The 22,532-nt window shown below is 42.9% G+C and overlaps 1 protein-coding gene across 4 annotated transcripts in view; it reads left to right on the plus strand.

Moving 5' to 3' along the window:
- LOC144480360 (serine/threonine-protein phosphatase 2B catalytic subunit beta isoform) overlaps window positions 1-22,532 on the plus strand; it is a 106,809-nt gene that overhangs the window by 77,400 nt on the left and 6,877 nt on the right. For 2 of the 4 annotated variants that reach the window (XM_078199781.1, XM_078199780.1), the window contains exons 9-12: window positions 195-320; window positions 444-521; window positions 1,895-1,976; window positions 3,000-3,097. In XM_078199781.1, the coding sequence (XP_078055907.1) occupies window positions 195-320; window positions 444-521; window positions 1,895-1,976; window positions 3,000-3,097 (384 nt within the window). Of the gene's footprint in view, window positions 1-194; window positions 321-443; window positions 522-1,894; window positions 1,977-2,999; window positions 3,130-3,791; window positions 5,490-22,532 lie in introns of those variants that run through there. The other 2 variants (XM_078199783.1, XM_078199782.1) reach the window with 2 other exon arrangements.

A 22,532-nucleotide genomic window follows, 5' to 3' on the forward strand; every position in this document is an offset into this window, starting at 1 on the left:
CTACTCACCCAACCTGTCTAGATCATTCAGAAGAATCTCTGCACCCTCGTCACAGCTCGCCCTCCCATCCAACTTGGTATCATCTGCAAACTTTGAGATGTTACATTTTGTTCCCTCATCCAAATCATTAATATATATTGTGAATATATTTTACATAGGTAGAGAGATCATTGAAAGATTGTTTTTAATTTCAGCTGCTGTATTGAAGTATGAAAACAATGTGATGAATATTCGACAGTTCAACTGTTCCCCTCATCCCTACTGGCTGCCTAACTTCATGGATGTCTTTACATGGTCGCTGCCGTTTGTCGGAGAAAAAGGTATAGCTATTGAACACTCATTTTGCTAAAGGTAAATTTAAAATATTAGCAAAGTAAAAATTGAAACATGTGACATGGATGAAAGGTAATCTTAAATTAAACAAAATTATTTCTGTTGTACAGTGACAGAGATGCTGGTTAACGTCCTCAATATCTGCTCTGATGATGAGCTCATGTCTGAGGGAGAGGATGCATTTGACGGTAAAAGCTTTTTATTTAATTGGTATGTGGCTTAATCCATTTATCAATGAGTATTCAGTTGTATGAGTTCTGAGAACATGTGATATATCTATGTATCAGGAGCACTGATTTTGATATTTGCAGTGGTGCCTCTGTGTCAAACATAATTCCTTCATCGCTGAGATTGAAGGGTAGATGTAGAGAGGATGTTTCCTGTTGTTGGACATTCTAGAATGAAAGACCATGATTTTAAATGAAGGGATGACGGATTTAAAACACAAATGAGGAGGAATTACTTCACTCAAAAAGGCCTGTGAACCTGTGGAATTCTCTACCCCAGAATGCGGTGGATGCCGGAACACGAAACAAATTTAAGGAGGAGATAATAGGTTTCTAATTAGTAGAGGGATGAAGAGTTATGGGGTTAGGACAGGGAGGTGGAGGTGAGACCAGCCATGATTGTATTGAATGGCTGAGCAGGCTCAGGGAGCTAGGAACTCCTGCTCCTAGTTCTCATGTTCTTCTGTGCTTCGAAAGAATCCAGAGGAGGTTCACAAGAATGATCCCTGAAATGTCTTCATGCTTGTCGTATGAGGAACGGTTGAGGACTCTGGGTCTGTACTCGATGGAGCTTAGAAGGATGAAGGGGGGAATTATTGAAATTTACAGGGTACTTTGAGGCCTGGATAGAGTGGACGTGGAGAGGATGTTTCCACTAGCAGGAAAAACTAGAACCAGAGGGCACAACCTCAGGCTAAAGGGACAATCCTTTAAAACACAGATGAGGAGGAATTTCTTCAGCCAGAGAGTGGTGAATCTGTGGAACTCTTTGCTGCAGAAGGCTGTGGAGGCCAGATCATTGAATGTCTTTAACACAGAGATAGATAGGTTCTTGATTGATAAGAGGATCAGGGGTGATGGGGAAAAGGCTGGAGAATGGGAATGAGAAAAATATCAGCCGTGATTGAATGGTGGAGCAGACTCGATGGACTGAGTGGCCTAATTCTGCTCCTATGTCTTATGGTCTTATGAAACTGTGTGGTAGCTTGGTGAGAGTTGATTGATTTGCAATGCATTGGTTTTTGTTAATGGAGGCTGACTAGTTCACTTCACCCAGCCAAGGATTTCTACAACATGTTACAAAACACTCTTCCACCCACCTTTCAATTCCTAGCTTCAGTGCTCGAGTTTGTCCCAAGCCTGGCTGCAGCAATGACCCTTCTTTGATGGAGGCAGTTATTCCATTGGCAAATTAGCTTTCTCTGAATGGGATCTGAATCGTTAATTCTATGAAAGGGGAACAGATCGCAGAGTCATATGTAAGTGAGCGAACGTGATATAGAAAAATTGCTACCAAGTGACTGAGCTTTCAGCATTGTCTGTTTTTTAAATAGGTACAGCTGCAGCTCGGAAGGAGATAATTCGGAACAAGATTCGAGCGATTGGCAAAATGGCCAGAGTATTCTCAGTCCTCAGGTGAGGGTTGCGATGTGGGTTTTTTATTTAATAATCTTATTGGACTTCCCTCCTTTTGAGGTGCTCGTTTAAATCTCTCTGAGCAAGCTGACCATCGTATCACTGTCTTAATATCTATTTATGTGGCTCAGTGCCTCAACTTGACAGTGGTTCCAATTTGCTAATCCAGATTATAAATCAAAATAAAAGCATGGATTGACAAAGTGAAAATGGCTCCATGCTCCCATCATGGCTGAACGATCAATTAGCCTGCAAGGTCTGATATTGAATGATATTCATAGAAATCATAGAAACCCTACAGTACAGAAAGAGGTCATTCGGCCCATCAAGTCTGCACCGACCACAATCCCACCCAGGCCCTACCCCCATATCCCTACATATTTTACCTGCTAATCCTTCTAATCTACGCATCCCAGGACACTAATGGGGCAATTTTTAGCATGGCCAATCAACCTAACCCGCACATCTTTGGACTGTGGGAGGAAACCAGAGCACCCGGAGGAAACCCACGCAGACACGAGGAGAATGTGCAAACTCCACACAGACAGTGACCCAAGCCGGGAATCGAACCCAATTCCCTGGAGCTGTGAAGCAGCAGTGCTAACCACTGTGCTACCATGCATATTGATTGGGATGTTCCTAAATCAATGCTGTCGTGAGGTAGCTGATCTCGGTGATGACCCTACAATTGATCTTAGTGCAACCCTGACAAGGAAGGGAGCAATCAACCTGGCCTTGGCCCCCTGATTGACACCCCCACTTCAGATTTCTCCCTCCCCACCCTCAATAAAAGTACGCACATCTGCTGAGTTAGTTGAACTTGACCGGATAGCCGAATGACACTCGGACAAAAACTGGCCGCATGGATGGAAATTTGACCCAACATGGGCCGGAATCCTCAAAAACAGTGGGGGTTGGAATTTAAATAGTCTCTCGCCAAGTGACAGAACGTGCTCCATTTACATTACGTAGGAATTTTATTTCCCTTATGCAGTTCTGAATCCATTCTCAAATGTTTTCCAGAGAGGAGAGTGAGAGTGTGCTGACACTGAAGGGATTAACTCCCACTGGAATGCTACCAAGTGGCGTGTTGGCAGGAGGACGACAGACCCTACAAAGTGGTAATGATGCATTGCCTCTTCATGTGCCTCAGGTGGATTGGGGCACGTCTCGCTGTTTCACTAGCTCTGCACATAATGCATGTTGGGAATTTGTGATGCTTTTTAGCTCCTGTCTCGGTGGCTGATCCAAGTATAATGTTACATGTAGCCTGGGTAATTTGTATGCACGCTAACCAAGGTTTAGATATGAAAGCTAATATTGGCCATGTTTTCTTAAATTAATTTTTATTTTTCCTGGCTTTTGCCTAGAACCTTTTCAGATCTGGAATATTGGTATTTTCAAAGAAGATGACTATTTTAGCAGAGCTGTCCTGTAGGTTCTGATTTCAGACAGTTAAATATTTTAAACCGTGTCACCTACAACCCTTGGTGCCATCAGCTAAGCAGTCAAGACGCACATGTTGACCATGACCCCACATACCAAATATTGTGTTAGCACACACATTTACAAGCTACTTCCCATACTACAAACCTATTTTATTTATGATTATTGTATGACATTTCAGCCTTTTTCTTGGGAAGAGGAATAAATGAGGCTCGGTAACCATGGAGTACACCACATTTGCTTCATGAAATGACCCCAAAATATTGGGCTTCTGTTCATGTTTGTGTGCTGTGTACTGGTGTCTCCGCAGTCAGCTTGCCTTCAGAATTGTCTTTCAGATCTTGTAACTTGCCTTTCCTTCATCCACAGATAAAACAGTCTTCTATGACTCTGTCCTTCAGTGTTAGGTGTAGTTATATGTTTGTATAACTGTCAGCCAGCAGCATCCCTGCAGGAAACATTGTGCAGTTTGTATGTTAATTTATATCGGCACTTTAGATGGTTGCATGTGCAAGAGTGAGTGTTTGGAATTGTGATCAAATCTTTTTGAGACTATTTCATTCGAATGGGAAGAAACTCGTGTCCCAGCATTGGCTCATGATTAAACTTCATTTGAGTGTGCATACTTGTTTTATTTCAAAATAAAAGTAGTCTGTGCAATTCCAACTATAAACTGGTTTGATTCTCTAATGCTTTACTACACTGGGAGGGAGAAAGCTGTATACCAAAATGTTTCTCAAGTTCAGCTGGAACATAATTCAGTGTTTGCGAGTGCGTGTGTTTGTGTGTAACATTGTAGAACATCTATGCTAGTACTAGCAGGTCAAACGAGCTATCTACCTTAATCACATTTCCTTGTGCTTACCAATGTCGTTTCATTTTCTTCCTGCTAAAATGCTGATCCAATTTCACTTTAAATTATTTTATAGCCTTTGCCTCATTAGCCACTTGTAAAATGCTCCATGTTGTGATAACCCTCTGTATGAAACAAGTTATTTTGACTTCTCCCTTTGCCCTATTGATATCTTCTGTGCTCCCTCATTAATTGATTTGCTCGCCAGTGATTGCAATCTGTCGTTTGTCTCAATGACCTTTCATTGTTTTTCTAACTTTCATTACATTTTTCCCCCTTAACCTCTCTTCAGGTGGAAAATGAGACATCTTTATAACCCCTCATTGATATAATTCTTGTTGGACCCATTGACTTGCTCATAATCCTTCTACCCAAGGTCTTGCTTTATATATTGGAACATGGATTTTTTTTGGCCTTTTCTATGTACAATTTTCACCAGTTAAAGATCTGCATATCTGCTGTGTTACATCAGTCAGTTCCTGCAACCTGTTGAGGATCCTGCTGTGTAGCATGTGTTTTCTTTCACTATTCCCGAAAATGTATCAGTTTGCATTTCTCCGCATTGAACTACATCTACCGTTTTCTGCTAACCCACCTGTGCTCTTCACAACAGTTTGCCTTGTCGTCTAAGTTGGTATCAGCAGCAAACCTCAGTGGTACTTCTCTTGTACCCAGGTTCATGGTACTCACATCTCGGCAGTTTGAAAAAATAACTGGTTATCCTCAATTCGTGTCCTCCTGCCAGCTTTGTAGCCTTACCTCACTCTAATACAAAAATCATTAATTTCATAGTCAATCTCTTGCGACGTGTTAATTGCCTTCTGAAAATTTATAGATCTAACCACTGCATTTGTTCTATCTCTGCACCTTAATTTTATCAAGTGCAGTCTACCTTTCAGAAACATTTGTCATCTACCCCTGCCTAACCTTTGTCTTTCTAAGTGTTTACTACCCTCATCCCTTATTATGGGCTTTCAAAGTTTACCAACAACCGAGGTAAGATTGATTGTATATACTTCCTTGTCTGATTGCTTTCCTGGCAGATTATTGGCAGTGTTAGATTACTATTATACCTCATGATTTGATGGCATTTGTCATTGCATGTGACATGCAAGCCCAGATATTTCATCCCTGTGCTAAAGAAAACAGTGAGTGCTCACACAACTGATTTCTTTCACAGAAAAAATAGTCAATACCCAAATTACACTTTACTTAAATCCAAATAATCTATAAAGTTGCACTTGTAATGAAAAATGTCATGCACCCTACACCACTGAAACCCTAATGGCCAGACTGATGCAGCTTCACGTGCATGTTCCCAGGTTCTGTAGATGCCAAACAGAAATTGGTTTCAGAACTGTAGTGATTGGTCAGCTTTTCAGATCAGATCTTTCTTCCAAATCCATTTCCTATTTTTATCAGCGTATCTGTCCTCATATAATTGACAAACTTTTATTTGTAAGAATCAAATTAGTATCTTTAATTCTTGAGGAGCAGGGAAATTTTGCACCTTAGTTTGATACTTTCTCTGACAATGAGTTGCAATTCATTGCTCGTCAGTGTCCTATTTAGAACTGATTTGACCTGTGTTAATGATGAATCCAATTAAAACATATTCAAGTCGGCCATGGATACTTTGTGATTCGGAGCATCAGATGCCTCCAGTAAGCAGACTAACAAAGGTAGGGGAGTCTAAAACTAGAGGGCATAGGTTTAAAGTGAGAGGCACTTTTTCTCTCTCAGGGTGGTGAGTGTCTGGAAAGAGCTGCCAGAGGCAGTAGTAGAGATGGATACAATTTTGTCTTTTAAAAAGCATTTAGACAGTTACATGGGTAAGATGGGTACAGAGGGATATGGGCGAAACGTGGGCAATTGGGACTAACTTAATGGTAAAAACTGGGTGGCATGGGCAAGTTGGGCCGAAGGGCCTGTTTCCATGCTGTAAACCTCTATGACTCTAAGTAAATTGACCTCACTCAGCATAACATCTATTTACATCTCCTGGGTACACTGCTATTTAACAATGAACCCCTCCTTAACATTTCAAATTGGATATTATATGTGTGAAATTGGTCTTCACCAGGAGTGTGAAATGCACTTGTACTAAATGGACAGGCTGGTTTTCACCAAGCCTGATTTTCTTTGCAATTTAAATCATTGATAAGGGAAATCCAATATGGTGTAAAACAGTTAGCAATTCACTGAACACATTCTGCACTACTGGCAGAGCCCAATTTCATTCTCCGTGCCTTAGATGGAAGAAGTCGTCACTTGGTAAGATGTGCAATTGTTGGAGTTCCTCTATTTTACATGCAACAATTAAGCATTGATCTGTAATCAGTACAATTTGTCTTCATTCCATCAAAAAATAATGAAAATATCTCACTTCCTCACGTCAATGGGTTATTTAATCTTGACCAACACAATGCTTATTAACTGTCTGCATTCTAATCTCTCAGTCTTTGCTTTAGCTCCCTGCTCTCAGCTTTGTTTTCTTTAACAAGCACAACCTGACTGCCTATGTGTCTGTCTTTTAATCTCTCTCAAGCCCTGCTGAACACGTGAAGCCAGGCACCCCTCAATACAGTGAGCAAGGCATGTTTATCAATTGTCAAGACAGGCTAACTAATTGTAGGGGAGACAGTGGTGTAGTGGTATTGTCACTGGACTAGCAATCCAGAGACGCAGGGTAATGTTCTGGGGACCCTGGTTCGAATCCCACCACTGCAGATGATATTTGAATTGAGTAAAAATCTGGAATTAAGAAACTACTGATGACCATGAAACCATTGTCGATTGTCATAAAAACCCATTTGGTTCACTAATGTCCTTTAGGGAAGGAAATGTGCCGTCCTTACCTGGTCATGTGAATCCAGACCCACAGTTCTTAACTGCCCTCAGGGATGGGCAATAAATGCTGGCCAGTCAGCAACATACCATGAATGAATAAAAAAATGTTTATGGTTTTGAGTGGGGAAGGGGAAATAGAATCAATGTCTAACTCATTAATAATACGATCTATAAAGGTATATACAGTGTCCAGGAATAGAGAGATCTGGAGGTTCACGTGCACAAATCTTTAAAGGATAAGGAGGGAAATTGGTTTTAAACAACTTATTTATATAGCAGCGTTAACAAAAAATCCCAAGGGTCTTTCCAGGAGCATTATAAAACAAAATGTGACACTGAGCCACATCAGGAGCAATGAGATCAGATGACCAGAATCTTGGTCAAAAGAGTATCTTACAGGAGGAAAGCGAGGTCGAGGGGCTTGGTGGTATCAGGAGGGTATTACAGAGCTAACGGTCTAGGCAACTGGAGCCATGGCCATCACTGGTGGCGTGATTAAATAGGATGCTTGAGGCTAGAAAACTGAAGGGTTCCTTGGTATTATGAACAGAAGCATAGAGTACAAAAGCATAGAAGTTGTGTAAACCTTTATAAATTACTAGTTAGGTCGCATTCAGTTCTTGGCACCACACTTCAGGAAGGATATTCAAGGTGTTAGAGAGGGCACAGAAAAGGTTTACTAGGACTGTACCAGGGAAGAGGAACATCAGTATGTGGAGAAACTGAGACTATTTTCCTTAGAGCAGCTGAAGGTCACAGGGAGGTTTAATGCAGTTTAAAATTATGAAAGGTTTTGATAATGTAGATTTGGATAAATTGTTTCCACCGGCAGGAAGGTAATAAACAGAAGACACATTTAACATAACGAGCAAAACAACCAGAAGACTGATAAGAATTATTTTATTCGGTGATATTATGATTATTTGAAATATATTGCCTGAAAAATTGTGTGGGAAGCAGATGCTGCAGGGACTTGCAAAAGAAAATTGGATAAATACCTAAAAAGGCAAAATTTCCTGGGGTATGGAGAAAGAGTGGGAAGTGAGACTAATTACATAGCTCTTCCAAAGGAGCGGGATGGGCCAAATGACCACCTCACCTTCAGCACCATTTTAAATCTCACCAGGGCAATTTGAGCACTTGAATTCAGCTTTAAAAGTAATAACCTGGAAAGAGTAAAAGTGGTCATGCAACAGTTGGATTGTGGTTAAAAGCACAACTGATTCATTAATGTTTTTGAGGATGAGGAACCTTTACACCTTGACTTGGACTGAACATTTAAGAGACTCAGTCCAACACCATCATATGTGTCTGCCACCTGAAATAACAGAGCTAAGGCAGGTCAGGGTATCTAGGAAGATCTAAATATTAAACTCCAGTACTGCCAGCAATATCCGTGTCCTGAGATACAATTTAAAACCAGAACCCAGATTGGAACTAAAGCTTTGTTAAAGGCCAAAATATTGAAACTGAACTCTGAAGCTACTTCAAACGTTTCAAGCAGGCTGTCTTGTATCTATTGTTTGCTACACCATGTGATTGCTACTGTTTGCCAATAAATAATGAAAGACGTTGCTGCTTGGACAGTGATCAACGAGAACTGTAACTAAGGTTAACCCAATTCCACTCAACATAATGAAACACAGAAAGCATGCTTTATGCAATTTGCTATTTATTTCAATTAAAGTGGGAGATCGCTAAAACCACGCCTTGAGAACATTATGGATATTGCCTATAGGCATGCTAAGGACGACTAGTGCAGTTTCTTTAGAGTCATAGAGCATTACAGCACAGAAAGAGGCCCTTTGGTCCATCACGCCTGCGCCAGTCATCAAACATCTATCTATTTTAATCCCATTTTCCAGCACTTGCTCTTTAGCCTTGTATGCATTTAAAGTGCTCATCTAAATGCTTCTTCAGGCAGAGAGTTCTAGATTCCCTCAAATCCCTTCTAAATCTCCTGCTCCATACTTAAATCTGTGCCGCCTGGTTATTGACCCCTCTACTAAGGGGTAAAGTTTATCTGCCCTATCTATGTCCCTCATTTTGTACACCTCAATCAGGTCCCCCCTCAGTCCTCTCTGCTAAGGAAAACAAACCCAGCCTAACTAGCCTCTATTCATAGCTGAAACACTCAGGCCCTGGTAACATCTTGGTGAATCTCCTCTGCACCCTTACTAGTGCAATCACATCCTTCCTATAGAGTGGTGACCAGAACTGTACACAGTACTCTAGCTGTGGCCTAGCGAGCATTTTATATAGCTCCATCATAACCCCTTTGCTCTTATATTCTATCCCTCAGCTAATAAAGGCAAGTATCCCATACGCCTTCTTAACCACCTATCTACTTGTCCTGCTGCCTTCAGGGATCTTTCGACATGCACCCCAAGATCCCTCTGGTCCTTTGTACTTCCAAACGTCCTTGTGTATTCCCTTGCCTTGTTAGTTCCCCCAAAATACATCACCTCACTTTTCATTTGCCACTGTCCCGCCCATTTCACCAGCCGGTCTACATCATCCTGTAATCTAAGGCAGGAGATTGTCTTAGATTTGGGATGGCATGGTGGCACAGTGGTTAGCGCTGCTGCCGCACAGCGCCAGGGACCCAGGTTCAATTCTGGCCTTGGGTCACTGTCTGTGTGGAGTTTGTATGTTTTCCCCGTGTCTGCGTGTGTTTCCTCCGGTTTCCTCCCACAGTCTAAAGATAAACAAAGAAAGAAAGAAAACTACAGCACAGGAACAGGCCCTTCGGCCCTCCAAGCCTGCACCGACCATGCTGCCTGACTTAACTAAAACCCCCTACGCTTCTGGGGACCATATCCCTCTATTCCCATCCTATTCATGTATTTGTCAAGACGCCCCTTAAAAGTCACTACCGTATCCGCTTCCACTACCTCCCCCGGCAACGAGTTCCAGGCACCCACCACTCTGTGTAAAAAATCTGCCTCGTACATCTCTTTTAAAACTTGCCCCTCGCACCTTAAACCTATGCCCCCTAGTAATTGACTCTTCCACCCTGGGAAAAAGCTTCTGACTATCCACTCTGTCCATGTGTAAACTTCTATCAGGTCTCCCCTCAACCTCCGTCGCTGCAGTGAGAACAAACCAAGGTTCTCCAATGTCTCCTCATAGCTAATGCCCTCCATACCAGGCAACATCCTGTGCGGGTTAGGTTGATTGGCCATTCTAAATTGACCCAAGTGTCCGGGGAGGGGAGCGGATTAGCAGGGTAAATACATGGGTTTATGGGGATAGGGCCTGGGTGGGATTGTTGTCAGTGCAGGCTTGATGGGCTGAATGGTCTTCTGCACTGTAGGGATTCTATGATTGCAGGGACTCCAATGCTAATTTTTAAATCCTCTTGTTATTTCCTCCTCGCTATTTACCACACCGCCAATGTTTGTGTCATCTGCAAACTTACTGATCATACCTGCCGATTCACATAACGATCATTAATTTATACTATAAACAGCAAGGCACTCAGCAACGATCCACAAGGTGTACTACTGGACACAGGATTCAGTCACAAAAAAAACCTTCAACCATCACCCCCTGCCTCCTGTCCCTAACACAGTAAGAAGTTTAACAACACCAGGTTAAAGTCCAACAGGTTTATTTGGTAGCAAAAGCCACACAAGCTTTCGGAGCTCCAAGCCCCTTCGTCCAAGAAGAAGAAGCCTCTTCTGAAGAAGGGGCTTGGAGCTCCGAAAGCTTGTGTGGCTTTTGCTACCAAATAAACCTGTTGGACTTTAACCTGGTGTTGTTAAACTTCTTACTGTGTTTACCCCAGTCCAACGCCGGCAACTCCACATCCTGTCCCTAAGCCAATTTTGGATCCAATTTGTCAAATTGTCCTGGGTCCCATGGGCTCTTATCTTCTTCATCAGCCTCCCATGTGGGACCTTCTCAAAAGTCTTAGTGAAGTTCATGTAGACCACATCATCTGCACTGCCCTCGTCCATGCACCTAGTCACCACCTCAAAAAATCCGCTGGACTTGCGGATAGCGTAGAGCATTGTCGGGCAATACAGCAGGATATAGATAGGCTGGAAAATTGGGCGGAGAGGTGGCAGATGGAGTTTAATCCGGATAAATGCGAAGTGATGCATTTTGGAAGAAATAATGTAGGGAGGAGTTATACAATAAATGGCAGAGTCATCAGGAGTATAGAAACACAGAGGGACCTAGGTGTGCAAGTCCACAAATCCTTGAAGGTGGCAACACAGGTGGAGAAGGTGGTGAAGAAGGCATATGGTATGCTTGCCTTTATAGGACGGGGTATAGAGTATAAAAGCTGGAGTCTGATGATGCAGCTGTATAGAACGCTGGTTAGGCCACATTTGGAGTACTGCGTCCAGTTCTGGTCGCCGCACTACCAGAAGGACGTGGAGGCGTTGGAGAGAGTGCAGAGAAGGTTTGCCAGGATGTTGCCTGGTATGGAGGGTCTTGGCTATGAGGAGAGATTGGGTAGACTGGGGTTGTTCTCCTTGGAAAGACGGAGAATGAGGGGAGATCTGATAGAGGTGTACAAGATTATGAAGGGTATAGATAGGGTGAACAGTGGGAAGCTTTTTCCCAGGTCGGAGGTGACGATCACGGGCTCAAGGTGAGAGGGGCGAAGTATAACTCAGATATCAGAGGGACGTTTTTTACACAGAGGGTGGTGGGGGCCTGGAATGCGCTGCCAAGTAGGGTGGTGGAGGCAGGCATGCTGACATTGTTTAAGACTTACCTGGATAGTCACATGAGCAGCCTGGGAATGGAGGGATACAAACGATTGGTCTAGTTGGACCAAGGAGCGGCACAGGCTTGGAGGGCCGAAGGGCCTGTTTCCTGTGCTGTACTGTTCTTTGTTCTTTGAGTTTGTTAGACATGATCTCCCCCTGATAAGGCAATGCTGACAATCCTTGATTAATCCTTGCCCCTCCAAATGGAAATTAATTCTGTCCTTCAGAATTCTTTTTCCAATAATTTCCTAACCACTGATGTTAGATTCACTGGCCTGTAATTACCTGGTTTTTCCCTACTTCCCTTCTTGAATAATGGTGCCACATTAGTTGTCCTCCAGTCCTCTGTCACTTCTCCTGTGGAGATGCCGGCGTTGGACTGGGGTAAACACAGTAAGAAGTTTAACAACTTGTGTGGCTTTTGCTACCAAATAAACCTGTTGGACTTTAACCTGGTGTTGTTAAACTTCTTACGGACTTCTCCTGTGGCCAGAGAGGATTTGAAAATCAAGTGTCAGAGCCCCTACAATCTCCCCTTTTCCCATAGGGTACATCTCATTTGAGCCGGGAGATTTATCCACCTATAAGCCCACTAAAACCGCTAACACCACCTCTCCCTCGATGCTGATTTGTTCAGTTATATCACAGTCCCCTTCCCTGCTTTCTATACCGACATCGTCCTTCTCCATATTGAACACATGCAAAATACTCATTTAAAACCTCACCTACGTCTTTCAGCTCCACACTCACATTGCCACTTTGATCCCTAATGGGCCCTACTCTTTCCCTGGTTACCCTCTTGCTCTTAACTTACTTAACAGCTTGGGATTTCCCTTTATTTTGCCTGGTTTTTAAAATTTTTACTCAATTCATAAAGTTACAAAGCCAATGCACAGAGCGGACAGGGTAAGCCTTTCAAATCCTCTCCTTGCTTGCTCGGAAAACCAATTCAAATTGAATCTGATTGATGGTCCCCACAAGGAAGACGAGCAAGATCCAAACTGACAAGGAAAGGCATTACATCTGATCTTGGGCTTGATCTGACACTTGGTCAAATGCACGGTGGCACAGTGATTGGCACTGCTGTCTCACAGTGCCAGGGACCCGAGTTCGATTCCCGGCTTGGTTCACTGTCAGTGTGGAGTTTTCACATTCTCCCTGTATCTGCGTGGGTTTCCTCCGGGGGCTCCGGCTTCCTCCCACAGTCCAAAGATGTGCGGGTTAGGTTGATTGACCATGCTAAATTGACCCTAGTGTCCCGGGATGTGTAGGTTAGAGGGATTAGTGGGGTAAATGTGTGGGGTTGTGGGGACAGGGCCTGTGATGGGAATGCTGTTGGTGCAGACTCAATGGGCTGAATGGCCTCCTTCTGCACTGTAGGGATTCTATGATTCCATAAATACCCTTTCTTAGCTTTCATTTGTTTTTTTAAGTCCCCCCCCCCTGCACTTTCTATACTCCTCTCAGGCATCCACTGTTCTGAGCCCCCTGTCTCTGCCATAAGGCTCCCTTTTTTGCCTTGTCCAATCCTGTATATCTCTGGCATCCAACGGTCTCTGGACTGGACATTTTGATTCCACCCTTTATCATTGCGTGAGCGTGGTGGCTTTGTACTCTCTGTATTTCCTTTTTGAATGACTCCCACTGCGCTGATGTGGATTTTCCTGCAAGTAGCTGACCCCCAGTCCACTTTGGCCAGATCCTGTCTGACCCTTCCCTCAATTCAGAACCTGTTATTTCCGGTCCATCTTTGACCCTTTCCATAACTACCTTAAATCTTACCAAGTTATGGTCACTATCACCAAAATGCTCCCCCACTGACATTTCTGCCACCTGCCTGGCTTCATTCCCTAAAGTGAAGTCCTATACTGCCCCTCTTTTGTAGGACTTCCTACGAGCTGACTCAAAAAGCTCTCCTAGATGAACTTTGGATTTCCTCCCCTCTAAGCCTTTTGCACTTTGCCAATTAATATTGCCAATTAAAATTGGGGAAGTGAAATCCCCTACAATATTATGCTATTGTTTTTACACTTTGAGATCTGCCTACCTATCTGCTTTTCCATCCCACCCTGACTCCCAGCAACACGATTGCCCTCTTTTTAAATTCCAACCTCAATTGAGGAGCGTGCAAAAATATCATCTCTCATCACTGGACGAATTGACTTCTTGATCAATAATGTAACAACACCTCTTTTACATATTCCATACCGTGGAATATTGAGCTGCCAGTCCTGCCCCTCCCTCAACTATGTCTCTGTGATAGCAATAATATCATACTCCCATGTGTTAATCAATGCCCTCCATTCATCTGCCTTACCTGTTAGGCTCCTTGCATTAAAATAAATGCCATCCAACCTTGCCATATTCCCTTTTTACTTTCATTTCCAGATTTTCATGGTGTGGGAGTAAACTAAATATTGAAAACGTGCTTTCATTTTCGATATAAGCAGAGATCGATGGGGAGAAAAAAAAACTATTTTGTGATTTAAGTTAATATCTTCAGGATCAAGCTCTCCATGTTGGTCCCGACCCTCTACGTATCTGCATCTTAGAATCATAGAATAGAATCATGACAGTACAGAAGGAAGCCATTTGGCCCGTGGAGCCTGCACCAACCACAATCCCACCCAAGCCCTATTCCCGTAACCCCACATATTTACCCTGTTAATCTCCTGACACTAGTGTCAATTTAGCATGGTCAATCAACCTAATCCACACATCTTTGGCCTGTGGGAGGAAATCCACACAGACACGGGGAGAACGTGCAAACTCCACAGTCACCCGAGGGCGGAATTGAGCCCGAGTCCCTGGCACTGTGAGGCAGCAGTGCGAACCACTGTGCCGCCCACTTAGCTGACCATCTTAACCTGAATGCTTGTCCTCATGTACATTAAGTGTGACACTGCCATAATTCCTATTCCAAAACTCTGTCTTGTGATTCTCCAGCATCGGTTCACTCCTTATTCTGCACTCCTCCTCTGTACCATTGGCTCAGCTGTTTCATCTTTTGCTCCCTTGTCCCCTGGAACTCCACGATTGAATCCTTCTTTCTTCCCACCTCTGTCATTTTTAGAATCGTAAATTCCACCCCCCCCCCCCCCTCCCATTGTCCCCCTCCTGATTTTATATTGTCCACTCCAACCCAACCTATTTAGTGCTCAGTAAATGTGTCCAAGGAGCATGAAGTGAAAAGTTTTCAAGATCTCCGTTAAGTTTTGGCCTCTAACACCAATGAATTAAGATGACTGCACTGATCCTAGAGTCTCAACAATTGCATTTTTAGTCTCTAATTATCCCTACACTCTCACCCAAATTGTCTTGTCTGCAATATTTATTTTGAAATTGATCCTACTTTAATACATCGCTGTTAAGCCATTCGTTTGTCTAATCCACAGAGTACCACAAATAAAATTTATTATTTGGAGATTTAATGAAAGCTTGCTTGTCCAAATAAACATGAGGTTTGAAATAAACCTCGTGACCGATTATACTCCCCGGTTAATACCAGCTTATTAACTGTTGGATTTAAATTAGCCCAGTAGAAAGCTGATTTTAAACCACTGAGCACACAAGTGAAGGCAAAACACTGAACAAGATGCTTTAAGTAGTTCCCTATGCTCAGAATTGCAAGGTAACCCACAGTACCTCCCTAAGTGCTGCTGCGGATAGCAATCCAAACGCCATGTGAATGAGGTGATGTGGTTGTCTCCAGGGCCATCTGATATAGTTAGGAAACTGCAATCCCTTATATGGTGACCATGAACAGGCTCAACAGTGAAACTCCTTGCACAGGAGTGGCTTACATTCATCTTCCTTATCTCCGTTAAAGAAAGATCCAAACTGGATTCTGTCTGCAATGTAAAGAAAGTAGAATCCACGGGAGCCTGGCTCTCCTATTGCAGAGTTGATTTGGACATTAACACTTAAATCGCCAAGGCGCAGCAGGCTATGGACCTCATGCTGGTAAATGGGATTGGTATAAAGAACATAGAAAAGTACAGCACAGGAACAGGACCATTGGCCCTCCAGGCCTGCGCCGATCATGATTCCTGCCTAAACTACAACCATATGTACTTACGGAGTCCGTATCCTTCCATTCCCATCCTATTCATGTATTTGTCTAGTTGCCCCTTAAATGCCGCTATCATACCCGCTCCCACCACCTCCCCGGGCAGTGTTTTCCAGACATTCCCCACCCTCTGTGTAAAAAAAAAAAAAACTTGCCTCGTGCATCTCCTTTAAACTTTCCCACGCACCTTAAACCTATGCCCCCTAGTACTTGACTTTTCTACCCTAGGAAAGAGCATCTGACTATCCACTCTGTCCATGCCACTCATAATCTTGTAAACCTCTATCAGGTCACCCCTCAACCTCTGTTGTTCCAGTGAGAACAAACTGAGTTTATCCAACCTCTCCTCATAGCTAATACCCTCCAGACCAGGCAACATCCTCGTAAACCTGTTCTGCACCCTCTCCAAAGCATCCACATCCTTCTGGTAGTGTGGCGACCAGAATTGTACACAGTATTCTAAATGAGGTTTAACTAGGGTTCTGTTCAGCTGCAGCATGACCTGCCAATTTTTATACTCAGTGCCCCGACCAGTGAAGGCAAGCATGCCGTATGCTTTCTTGACTACCTTATCCACCTGCGTTGCCACTTTGTGATCGGTGGACATGTACGCCCAGATTGGTATTTGCTGGTTGGCATGATGACTGAAGGGCCCGTTTCTGTGCTGTGTGACCCTGACTGTATTCCAGAAACTACATAAAAGCCATATATAGTTCAGTACCTCTTCTAACAAAATGTTAAGAAATTCAGCTGCTGTTGAGCATGCTTCATGCTTTGACTGTAATGGACTGTGTATACATGGTGTTTATACGTCCATTTACCTTGATGCTACATGCACTTAAGTATTTGATAAATCACTGACTCTTCTGTTCCCTGCCCAACTTTCTTCCAGCTAAGAAGAGCTGTGCTCTGCAAAACGTAGAGCAAAATGACGTGGCTGGTTTCAGTGAGAGCTGCTTCATTTTATTTTGTCTAAGTTACTGAATAAGGCTCGTCCGTCATTTAAATGAAGATACTACACATTTAAATACGCCCCTCGGTTTACGGTTTCTTCAGAAATTCTCTGAAATGCCTCAAAGGGTTTTACCCAGGGCCTAGCTTAGCTTTACACCTGGAATGTCCCACGTTCAATAACTGGTTCGTGCTGATCGCAGCAGTTGAGTTGATATAATTCATCTGCTCGGGCAAGATTAGTCTAGATTTTCCATTCATTCATGGGATGCATTGCTGGCTGGACCAACATTTATTGCCCATCTCTAAATGCCCTTCAGCTGAGTGGCTTGCTGGGCCATTTCCGAGGGCATTTAAGAGTCAACCACGTTGCTGTGTAATGGCAGCACGGTGGCACAGTGGTTAGTATTACTGCCTCACAACGCCCAGATCTGTGTGGAGTCTGCACGTTCTCTCCGTGCCTGTGTGGGTTTCCTCCGGGTGCTCCAGTTTCCTCCCACACTCCAAAGATGTGCGGGTTTGGTGGATTGGCTATGCTAAATTGCCCCTTAGTGTCAGGGAGATTAGCAGGGTAAATACGTAGGGTAACAGGGATAGGGCTGGTGGGATTGTTGTCGGTGCAGGCTTGATGGACTGAATGGCCTCCTGCACTGCAGGGATTGTGTGTGTCTGGAGTTGCATATAGTTCAGACCAGGTAAGGATGGCAGATTTCCTTCCCTAAATTTGATTTGATTTATTGTCACATGTATTAGTTACAGTGAAAAGTATTGTTTCTTGTGTGCTATATAGGCAGAGCATAGCGTAGATAGAGAAGGAAAGGAGAGAGTGCAGAATGTAGTGTTACAGTCATAGCTAGAATGTAGAGAAAGATCAACTTAATATGAGGAGGTCCATTCAAAAGTCTGGGAGTAGGGAAGAAGCTATTCTTGAGTCAGTTGGTACGTACCCTCAGACTCTTATCTTTTTCCTGGCGGAGGAAGGTGGAAAAGAGCATGTCCGGAGTGCGTGGGGTTGGCACAATGGTTAGCACTGCTGTTTCACAGCGCTAGGGACCTGAGTTCGATGGCCGGCTTGGGTCAGTGTCCGTGTGGAGTTTGTATGTTCTCACTCTGCATGGGTTCCCTGCGGGTGCTCCAGTTTCCTCCCACAATCTGAAAGATGTGCTGAACAGGTGCCGGAGTGCGACGACTCAGGGAATTTCACAGTAACTTCATTGCAGTGTTAATGTAAGCCTTACTTGTGATTAATAAATAAATTTTACTTGATTATGTTGGCTGCTTTTCCGAGGCAGTGGGAAGTGTAGTCAATGGATCAGAGGCCAATTTGCGTGATGGACTGGGCTTCGTTCATGACCCTCTGTAGTTTTTTGCGGTCTTGGACAGAGCAGGAGCCATACCAAGCTGTGATACAACCAGAAAGAATGTTTTCTGTGGTGCATCTGTAAAGCTTGGTGAGAGTCGTAGCGGACATACCAAATTTCCTCAGCCTCCTGAGAAAGTAGAGGCATTGGTGGGAACTTCATCTCTGTTGGTGTAGTCAGGGGTATGTTCTCCACTATGCTTCCTGAAAGGGCATTAGTGGATCAGATGGATTTTTACGAGAATTAACAATGGTTTCATGGTCATTGTTAGACTTCTAATTCCAGATTTTTGTTGAATTCCTATTTCACCATCAGCTGTGGTGGGATTTGAACCCCGGTCCCCAAAGAATAGCTCTGGGTCTCTGGATTGCTAGTCCAGTTACAATACCATTATGCCACCGTCTCCCCATCTGGGTTCATCCACAAGCTATGGCAACTTGGGTGAGATATCTTAGGGGCATCATCCACAGAACTATACCTGAGCTAAGTGGAGAGAATTTGGATGGGGGAGGAAAATGGGTTGGAAAAGGAGCAAAAATATTGGAATTGTAACCAGGCCTCAAAATGGATGTGGGTTTGATCGATTGATGTGCCGTTGTTTTCAGAATATCGTTGGGGAGTGACTGAAGCTGTAGTTTCATTCTCCCAGTAATCCCTGTGGACAGAGAAACGCAAGAGAAACACATTTCAGCTTCTGAAAAAATGTCCTCAACTCTATTTCTCTCTCGCAATGCTATAAAGAACAGTACAGCACAGGAACAGGCCCTTCGGCCCACCAAGCCTGCGCCGATCATGATGATCATGCTACCCGACCTGCTGAGAGTTTCCAGTGTTTTCTGTTTGTGTCACAGATTTCCAGCATTCTCTATATTTTGCTGCAACCATCTTCCGCCTTGCTACCAATGTCACTTTCACTCAGTGAACATCAAGTTTGTTTTTGTTTCACCCTTAAGTTTTAGAAAATAGAACTCTTGAAGAAAATACGGAAAAATCCTAAAGACTGCAACAGTTAGTTTAAACTATTTCTGATAAAATGTTTGTCTGCATTCCCTCGTCTATCGCTGTGTGTTCTTTCTGTACTGTGGTGTCTGGTCCAAGCCTTGCCATGTGTTTCCTTGAATGGGACCTTGCTTATCAGAATAGTTCCTGAAATTCTGCCTGTAGAATTTGTAAATGGAGATTGATTTTGAAAGTGGTAGATATGTTCCAATTCTAAGTACCATTATGGTAAGTAATTGTGAAAATGATACAGAAAATAGCAAAAAATGCATCGCACAGTGGCACTGTGGTTAGCATTGCTCCCTCGCAGCGCCAGGGACCCGGGTTCGATTCACAGCTTGGGTCACTGTCTGTGCGGAGTCTGCATGTTCTCCCCGTGTCTGCGTGGGTTTCCTCCCACAGTCCGAAAGATATGCTGGTTAGGTGCATTGGTCATGCTAAATTCTCCCTCAGTGTACCCAAACAGACGCCAGAGTGTGGCGACTAGGGGATTTTCACAACTTCATTGCAGTCTTAATGTAAGCCTACTTGTGACAATAATAAACAAAGTTAACTTAAATGAGCTGGTTGGTGAACTCTGTTTCTTATACCTGGAACATTCAGTTGCCCCTGACAGGGTATTTGTCAGCATCTGTTAAGTTTCTTCCCAGCATGTTCCATTTTGATTTATAATGTCCAGCTTCTGCAGTTTTTGATAAATTTTCAATTTTGCCAACCGATAAACCTATTTTAATTAAAGCTTATTTTACAGTGTTGCATTAATGATAACTAAAGCTCCTTAGCATGGGGTAATTCCCTTCTGGTGCCCAATGAGCTTGCTGTTCAATTAAAAAACTTAAAACTACCTCCTTTGTATCAAAAGCATTTATCGTGTAAAATCACTGTTTGGTCCCATTAGGTTTTGTGTCGATTATTTCCACCTATAGAACAGTTGCGGCAGTAACAGGTCCTGATTTAAAATGAACTTTCTTGCATATAGCAGTTGTATTTGAAGAGAACTGTATTCCTGCTGTCTTTTATTTGTGTTGAGGACCATGTGTTCTTTAGAAGGAACCCAATATGTTAAGTGAAGATATCCGTACACTCTGGTTTCCATATACATAAATCCACAGCAAGTTGAAAAGGCGGTTAAAATGCATCTGTGTTTCTTGGATTCATATATAGCGGAAAAGAATATAAAAGTAGAGAGATCATGCCAGGACTTTATAAATCACTGTTAGTCCTCTGGTAGAGTATCGTGGGCATTATGAACACTTCAGGAAGGATGTACATGCTTTAGAAAGGGTACAGAGGATGTTTAGCAGGATTTTACTAGGGATGAGGAGACTTTGCTTCTGAGGAGAGGTTGGAAAAGTAAACAGTTTGATATAAATTGGTAGAGAAAAATGATTCTGTTTTGTTCAGAGTTGATAACCAGGGGTCATAGATTCAAAGGTCGAGAGAGGGGAAGTGAGAATTTTTTTCACTTGGTTGCTGGAACCATGTTCACCAACTGTAGAATCCTGCTTTACAGGATAATTTGCCTGGGGCTAGGAAAGCAAAACTTGCAGACCTCTGAATCATCTCCAGCCTCCTCCTTTCTGTGACTGGTCTCCAATTCTATTTTATCTACTCTTATAATGGGTATACCATGAATAATATGCACTTGGATCGGTGTCCAGAGTGCTGAATCTATGTAGCTTACTGTTCTCAGCTTGGGACTTAAAGCTCCAAAGATCTTTTACCTTTCTACAGAGTCGTTATGTTCTCTTTGGATTGGGGGAGGGGCAAAACTGAGCGCAATGCTACAGCTGAGTTCCTGCCAACTAAATGGTTAAATTGCTAGGCGAGCTGTGGTCTGTGAGTGCCCCTCGGTCAGAAGGTTTGTGGATTTAAGTCGCACTCCAGAAGCTTGTAGACAGAATCTAGCCCAGTGATACTGAAGGAATGCTGCCTTGTCAGAGTTGCTGTGTTTCAGATGAGACATTAAACGGAGGCAAATATAAAAGATCCCATGGTGCTGTTACAAAAAGAGAAATTCCTCTGGTTCCCTGTCCAATATTTGTCCCTCATTCAAACGATTATCTAGTCATGTGTGCCATTGCCTTTTGTGGGATCTTACTGTGTAGTAAATTGTATTTCTTTATTTTACCTAAACTCCAAATTTACCTGATAGGCTGCAAAGCCCTCTGGAGCATTCTGCTTCATGAAAGGCACTATATAAATGCAAATCCAGAGAGGCAATTTACAGGTAAGAAGCTAGTGATAATATTGATGGGGAACAGGAAGGGGACACTGTAGGTGATGTATATTTGTATTCAAGAGGCAAAAGATCAGGGTACCAGAAGTTGAATAATATTAGAGGGAATTATTTGATTCAGAAACTGATGGTGAAAAGTAAATTTAATTTCCATGCCACTTCACTCTGTGTACATATACATTCTAAATATATATCGTGGTGATGCACTTAACTGTGACTCACTGATACAGGACATATATTTGTACTAGGATTTAAACCTTTTTAGCCATTTTCAGTTTTCTTATTAAACCAAAGTCCTCTTCAAAAGCTGCTGATGCAAAATTAGAATCCTTTTTCTCTGCTGAGAGTAATACTGAACTATACACGTAGGATGATTCCAGATCAAATTCCTGTTCAGTGGCAAGTTAATGGATCTTGCCAGAGCTGCTTTTCACAGTAACTTCATTGCAGTGTCAATGTAAGCCTACTTGTGACACTAATAAATAAACTTTTTTAAAAAAACAATTGACGTTTGTGTCCCCTGGGCTCAGGAGGGGTGGGGAATAAAGCCCAGGATTCCTTCGCCTGATTGCTTCCCAACTGAAAAGTGTGTGCATTTAAGCATTGATTGAGGATTTGGTCAATTGTGATACCTCTGCAGATGAATAATCTTGATGTGGAGATGCCGGCGTTGGACTGGGGTAAACACGGTAAGAAGTTTAACAACACCAGGTTAAAGTCCAACAGGTTTATTTGAAAAACCTGTTGGACTTTAACCTGGTGTTGTTAAACTTCTTACGATGAATAATCTGCCAGCATTGAATTTCTCAGCTTGCAGGTTACAGAAATGCCAATTGGACAAGGTACTGGAAAGCTATCAGATCCCAGTGAGTCGAGAGAGTGTAGAAATTTAGATGGTTAAAAAATATATATTTCTTAAATTAGGCTTGAGGAAGAAGAAATACACAAAGTAAGTTTGGGGCTTTTATTCAGACTGAATTATATTTGTTGGATTAGTAGGCTATTTGCAGCAGAAGCCAATGTACAGCATCATGCTGCTTTTTGGTTATCTTGATCACAGA

This window comes from Mustelus asterias, chromosome 28 (genome assembly GCF_964213995.1).
Source record: "Mustelus asterias chromosome 28, sMusAst1.hap1.1, whole genome shotgun sequence".
NCBI classification, from domain to species: Eukaryota; Metazoa; Chordata; class Chondrichthyes; order Carcharhiniformes; family Triakidae; genus Mustelus; species Mustelus asterias.